A 7443-nucleotide genomic window follows, 5' to 3' on the forward strand; every position below is an offset into this window, starting at 1 on the left:
AACATACCCAAAACATCTTTAGAACGTTGCACCTCGAACATTCCATCTTGTTAACATACAACAACATAGGAACATTATTTGAAATACTTAATGTTATTATAATATTCTTTGAAAATTACATTCAAATGTTGTTGTTTTTTTTTAACTTTAAATGTTAGCCAAAGTTGTGGGAACATTCGCTGCTAGCTGGGGAGGCACTTAGAGAAAATGAGAGGCTAAAGCTTTGATTGTGTCATCCCCTGCAGGATCGTCTGTGAAGTTAAAGCTGCATTTGGCCAGACAATGCTGGTCTACAAGATGTAAGACAACACACTGAAAAGAAACGATACAGTGGTTTTATTCTAAAGCCCTTTTTAAATGTAGGACATATAACAATGCTTTAACATCAAGCTGTTAAAGTGATGGCATTTTGGCATTCAAACATAGGTCACTTTTACATAAAAGTCTCATGTCTCTATTCGGACACTCCCTTGACGTAGAGGGAGACATGACATGTGCACAATATTTGTCATTAACACAAGTTTGGACGGTACATCAAGTGATGTGTAACACAAAATATCGTACAAATTTAAAAAAAAAAAAAGAAAAGGCTAAATCTAAACTAACGGTAGCTTATCAATCTGTCCAGATAACTAATAGCCTAATATACTTATCTCCTAAACACTGAAATTACTACTACCCACTGGATTATGTTTATTATTAGTGACTCTCGTTAATCTGACCTGTTCTGTCTTCATCGCAGTGAACTTTATTTTTAATGGATATTTCAGTGTGTAACAGAGAAATTGTGAATGTGAAATGTTTTGTGATTTTGGCATCAAACTGTGTCTCTCGCTCTCTGTGATGTTTTCGAACCAATATTGGTAGTGAAATGTGGAGGTCTTCCCCGAGTCCCTTCACACAACTCCAAGTATGTGGCTTGTGCGTGCCTTTCTATTAATGTGACTGCATGCATTTCATTTTCATTTGTACTTTGTTGATACGTAGATGTTACAAAGTCTGACCTAGTGAGATTACCATCATGACATCATGACACATTTCAACATGAGGTCAACACTTTTAGATCAGTGGAAAGGTGTGCATGTCTGAGAAAGGGTACATTTGTGCAGTGGATGAAGAAAAAAAAAAAAAAAAGTATAGTGTGCAGGTGTCTTTATATTGCGATCATTAAAAAAAAGTCTTTCCATGCACACCGTTTGTTATTTTGTAAATATCTTACCCTGGAATAGAAACCCTTGTGTTTAGGTGTCTTGAGATAACTGGTAAGTGAGACACAGATCAGTTTGTGCAGCTTTGGTTAAAATTGTCCGTTTCTGGAGAATGTGGACTGTCCACAGGAGGCTTCCAGCAGCGGCGCCCAGTCCCTCCCTGTCTGAACGGCGCAAACCGCAGCCATCTCTTCACCACATCAGCGTACTGGTGATGGGTGGCCTCCTTACCCACCGGCGTTCGCTTCAGAGCGCCTGAGAAGTAGAGCAGAGGTTGGAAATTACTGCAGTGCTACTTACAATATTGAAATAAAACCTAAAAGAAAACATACGTCAAAGTTTGAAATTCAGTGCTAGAAAACGTCTGTGCACTCTTCCCCATTTTTAAAAACAAAAAAAAAAGCTACTGGCCAATGTTTTGATCAATCTTTTATGTATAGCAATGTGAAATATATTCCATGGAAATTAGATTGTTTACTATTTCTACCCATGAATACTTACTAGGCATTACTACTCAGCAATTTTCCTGAGGTTTCCACCACAGGGATCAATAAAGTTCTATTCTATTCCACTACAAAATTACATGAGTAGTCAGGACTTATGGTTTGTACCACACACACACACACTATTTTATTTTGATCTCAATTGCACACCTATAAAGTATTGTGAATCTTGCACATTTTCATGCCGACACAAACAAACACCGTTTATGCTCCAGTAGGAGTTCATAGGACCACAGTGTGACATGATGACACACACACACCACTATCATGGTTATTATGCGAAATGGTTGGCAGGGTGTGTGTGAGACTCCTCTCCAGCAGTGACATTAAACTACAGTGAAAGTCCTTTAGTGTAGATAATGGATGATCAGGTATGGTGATGCTTCACTTATTCTGGAGTCACTTGTACAGGTTTAACTACGGGTCTGTCAAACGGATGCAGTATTAACCCAAGACTTTAACTCCACTGAGTGATTCTGAAAATATATAAAAAGCCAAACATACAACACTATTTACAAAATTCTTTAAGATGCTCTTTACAAGTGCTGGAAGCATCTACAGCAACAACAAAGTAAAACTGTTAAAAAGCATTCAGTGAACGGAAATTTCTTTTAATTTAAATTTTGGAAAATTATGTAGCAGCATAAATTAGTGTACTCTGCCACAACATAGACTCTGCTCGTGCAGTCAGTCACACATGCAGCCATGCTCTGTTCTTGTGCTGTTCCTTTAGTATTCTGTGTAGACTAACTCTTAGTTTCACTTGTGCCAGTGTTTCTACAGAGCTTCCAGCTTTGGTTTCAGCACCTCCTGTCACATCTGGCCTTCTTATCGCCTGTCTTCCAGCTCTCTGGATTCCCAGTAACCACCCCAGACCTCAGTCCCAAATTCCCAGGGTACTATCCAGCCATAGCCCCTGTTTTTCTGCTTCGATAACACAAACTCTGTTTAGCTGCTCCTCTGCCCCTGGCTCTTTCATTTAAGATTGTGGGAACATTTTATGACATAACATTCTGTAATCTGTTATCTAAACATTGTCCCCATAACATTGTCCCAATGTTATAGGCAAAACATTCTTCCTTTGTTTACATATCACATTACAGAAACGTTCTGTGAAAAACATTTTGTGATCTGGGGCATCGATAACATCCTGAGAACATTTTCAAAATGTTGCAGTAAGAATGTTCCTCCTTCATTATCATGTAACATTGCAAGAATGTTTTTAAAATAACATAATGTAATCTGAGCCCCTTATAACATCCTTAAAACACTTTCTGAATGTTGTTTTCCTGTAACGTCGTGAGAATGTTAAATGGAAGAACATTCTATAATCATTAACACATCAACATCCCCAAAACGTTCTCAGAATGCTGAAGGCCAATGTTCCACCTTTGTTAACATGCCACATAACCGGAATGTAATGGAATATCACCAGGCTTATCCTTTTTGGGGTAGCAGATTGAATGTCCTGTATGGGATTAATGAAATCTTATCTTGCATTTTGCAGTTTTATACAGGATGCATACTTACAAAAGAGCACCCCTTGGAGGCGGGTGTTTTTGAAGCTCCTTTTCTGTCCACGACCCACCCAGTTCAACTCAGAACCAACAGCAAATGAAAGCACAGCTTTCATGAGACGTCTCACAGCATCATCGACTGTAGCTCCGCCCAACCGCGAAAGGTAAGACACCTAGAAATTGTACGAGGTATTAACATCTGTTTTCTGTTACACATCAATCAACAGGTCTCTAGTAGTCAACACAGTTTAAACTACCATTCTCTTCTGCGTCCCCGGGTCCTCCAGCTGTGTCTCCATCGCATCCAGCTGCTCGAGGGTCCTCACAGGGAGATCCATGTCCAGAGCCTCCACATTCTCTTCACTGTAGGTGGTGTGACCCTGCAGTCGGGCTTGAATATTCCTCAGCACTGCCCGCTGCCTCAGCTGTTCCTCTTTGATTTCCACCAGCAGGGCGATGATCTTTCGCTGAGCAGTAGTCTCTGAAGAAGAGGAGGGAGGAAGGACTCTGAACGTGGCAAGATTCATGTAAGGTGAAGCAATCTGGCTAGTGCCACATATAACCTACAAGAGGACACAGTCGTGATGTTTATGTGACATATGCTTGCTGCCACTTGCAACAATTATTTTCCATTTCTATCAGCTACGTTTTAGAATAATGTCAACAATGATTTTTTTTTTCTCCAAACATTTAAATGACCGTTTGATTTTGGTTAATTGTATTTTAACCAACAGTATGTCACTGCCGACTGTAGCACAGCACAAAATGGAAGCAAAGGTTTGGTTAATAAAGGGCGAAACTTTAGAGTTTTAACTGGCAGCTCCAACGTGATCAATATAAATACAAAAGCACGCTCATGTAAATCTGCAGTTCGGTAAAAATCTGCCGTATTTTAGAGCTTTTTAGCCAGGTTTAGAGGTTTAAATTAATTAATGTGATGGTGATGAATACAGTAGCTCGCACTAAGAAAGTGTTTACCACAAGAAAAGCCTAACTAACATGTACTTGCGTGCAAAAGAAATATGGTAGCTGACGTAATGCAGAGTGGATGCATCCATCCCAGACAGAGATCCCCATACAGTTAGTGAAATGTCCAGAGGCTAAATTCTTTTAAACAGTTCAAGCAAAAATCAGGATGCCTCTTGCACCAACATACACTGTTTTGTAAGACGCCTCTTTTCCCCAAATCACCACAGCGGAGATGGAGAGTGCAAAATCAGTGGCCCATAGAAACACAATAGACGACTGGATGGAAGTTAAAATGAGCTGGAATGATCCTTTATGGAATGGTGGCACGATGGTGACCACTTCTTCCCTGAAACAGTCTCAGGTGTCCTGCATGATTCTGGCCACGATCCTCTACAAACCTCAGAGACACATTTCCTTCCACAGACACTGCCCTCCATCAGAAGCATAACTACAGTGAAATGGAAGGAATTGTCACTCTGATCAGCTGTCCTCCAAGTGTGTAGGGCTATCTGACAGCTGGGGATGAGCGATCAGTCATTGTTATTGTATGCAATCATGGATCGTTTACAGTTTATTAATCTATTCAGCTTAATTGATTTAAGATGCTATTATAGCATTAAATTTTACAGTCACAAAGAGTCGACTGTTAGTTTAAGTACATGCTTTTAATGCTGTACTGAGTTCCAAATGACATGACAGAGAACTACTTTGATTCCTTTTCATAATATTGGTTTCAATAAGCATAATGAAAATTGGACATAAATCAGTTAATAGAAGTAACACAAACAGCTCAACAAGACATTTTACCACAACTGCTGCACACTGACAACACTGTTTTCAGTTAGCTGCTCAAAATGACGAACTCACGCCTCGCATCAAGTTCACTGAAGCCAAGGATAACTTTAACTTTCTTATCACTCTTCAAATTCCAACACAAATTCCTTGGAAGCGTAAACTCACTTGGCAATGCAGACCACTGAGAGTTCCGACAGACCATTTAGACAAATTGAACTACTTGTAGTTTTCCGCAGTAGTCGAAAAGCTAACCGTGTACCTGGGGATGAAGCAGCCGCTCCGGAGCCGCAGGAGAGCGACGGCTCCACGCCGAAGCTGACGTCCCCTCGCCGCGGCTCGTCTTTGAACTCCTCCCCTGAGCGTCTGGAGACATGTTGGGCCAGACTGTGCATCTCGTCGGACACCGCGGACAGCCGTTGCTGCAGGGCTTCCAGAGCGATGTCTGCCATGTGTTTGTTCACCAAGCCGTCCACTCGCTGCTCCGTCGACCAGTCGTGGTGAACGTTATCTCCATTACCGTGCTCCATTGAAGTTTTCTCAAACTGCGAACCGTCGAAACGTTCCGGGAAACCGTTATGAACCTTACATTAACGTTCTAGGCGCGGAGATGAAGCGGAAGTTCTTTTCAGACAGAAATTTCCAGCGCATGACATCACGTTGTACAAACGTCACTGAAATGTTGAAAGAACATTGGGGGCGGGTAAAAACACTACATTTCCCAGAAGGCTTTGCCAAACACGGAGGTGCGTTCAAGGCAGAATAAACGGTCAGTTAATCATGTGAAATATACCAATAACCTTATTACTGACGCCTAATGGTTAGGTAGAGATGTAGTATAGAAGTTTTTGTCATTTTGTTTATTGTTACTGTAATATCTGTCTAAGTTTCTGTTCTGTTTCTCTCTTTTTTATTGTTTTGTATTAGGTACTCCCAGATGTTGTGATTTGGTGCTATACTTAGCACACAGACATCCATAGAAGCGTCTGCACAGACACTTGCAGACTTTACCAATGATGAAATTTAACTCGTGCGTACCTTTGCGGACATGAAAAGCATAGATTGGCTTTAATATTGTTGAATTAAAATAAACTTCATATCACAGAAGAATGAACAACATTAAAGCAAAATCCTGTAAATGACAGTCATCAATTTGCTAAAGAAATCTTTTAAAATGTATTATTCATCCATAAACTCATAACTTAGTTACTCATGTTGAATGTCATGAGCCATGTTTTCATATAATTGTCACGTGAATATGAAGCAAACTGTTTAACTGTGACAAAAAAGAGAATTAGACTTCCAAAACAAGATCCCCCGCTTCATTGGTAGGTATTCACATATCAACATCCAAATGCCGAACTAGAGGTTTCAGTGCAGTAGTCCACAAACCAGTGCCATTGTTACATCCACTTAATGCCATGCATGGTGCCATTACTGTGTGGATATACCTTTATCAATTGGCTAATAAACATTATCTTTTGTGACATATGCCCTTTGTCTGACCGCTTCAGGCAATATTTTAATTGGCAGTAAAAATAAGAGAAGTAGTCATAGTAGTAAAACTTACTCAAACAGTTTCTCAAAGACAATTTCTTATTCCTACTCCTGACTTACTTTCAGCTTCTAGCTTGTCACTCTTATTGGTCACGGATCGGACTCAGAGACTTAATCACAGACAAAGACATGGTAGACAGGCAGGTAAAAAAAAAACAAACAATAATTTCTATTACAAAAACAGAATATATCAGAACAGGAAGCAGAATCAGAACGAATAACTGGCAGAATAAACAAGAGTCTGACTAAACGGAGCCTTCTAGAGGGCAGACGTAATAAACTCAGAATATCGAATGTCGAAATACTTATGAATAACAACAACAATCAGAGCGCTAAACCCGAGCTTGGCAACACCAAGTCAAGAAGAAGCAGTCGTGTAGTGTTCTGAGGTGAGCTTACATGAAGCCAGGTGAATTGTTTGAGCAAGTGGACCACGCCTCCATCGCAGCTGGACGAGATCAGGTAATCAGAGAATCACTGCACCTGCCCAGAGCTGCACAGACGCCACAAACATCCACCTGAGAGAAGGAAAATAGGGAAAATGAGAGAGAGGGAGAGAAAGAGGGAAGCGACTGCCACTACTCCACCTAAGCAGTGGAGGATGTGACACTTTTAGAGGAGGTTTGACGTTCTTGTCTGGCAGAGATGTTTCAATTCAGCTGAATCATTTAAACATTTTTCAATCAAAAAAACAAAAAAACAAAACGTTCTTTGTTGACGATCAAATGCATCCGATAACATGAATAAAGTGTGGTGTGACCAAATAGCAGAGGGATGAAATTCTGGATCAGAGGACCTGGTCTACATTGATGTTGAACCAAAATCTAATTGCAGAGAAAAGAGACTTCATCTGAAGTTGAACTAAGTATCACAGTTCATATCCATGCTGACCAATAG

The 7443-nt window shown here is 40.3% G+C and overlaps 1 protein-coding gene across 1 annotated transcript; it reads right to left on the reverse strand.

Moving 5' to 3' along the window:
* Positions 1-319: 319 nt before the first annotated feature.
* On the reverse strand, positions 320-5603 carry LOC103372210 (uncharacterized). The gene is made up of 4 exons (XM_008301787.1): positions 5252-5603; positions 3486-3709; positions 3242-3401; positions 320-1463 (listed from the first exon to the last, which is right to left on the reverse strand). The coding sequence occupies exons 1-4, from the start codon at positions 5517-5519 to the stop codon at positions 1279-1281; spliced, it is 837 nt and encodes a 278-aa protein (XP_008300009.1). The 5' UTR covers positions 5520-5603; the 3' UTR covers positions 320-1278.
* Positions 5604-7443: the final 1840 nt, after the last annotated feature.

This window comes from Stegastes partitus, unplaced genomic scaffold, assembly GCF_000690725.1.
Source record: "Stegastes partitus isolate 25-593 unplaced genomic scaffold, Stegastes_partitus-1.0.2 Scaffold1713, whole genome shotgun sequence".
Lineage (NCBI taxonomy): Eukaryota > Metazoa > Chordata > Actinopteri > Pomacentridae > Stegastes > Stegastes partitus.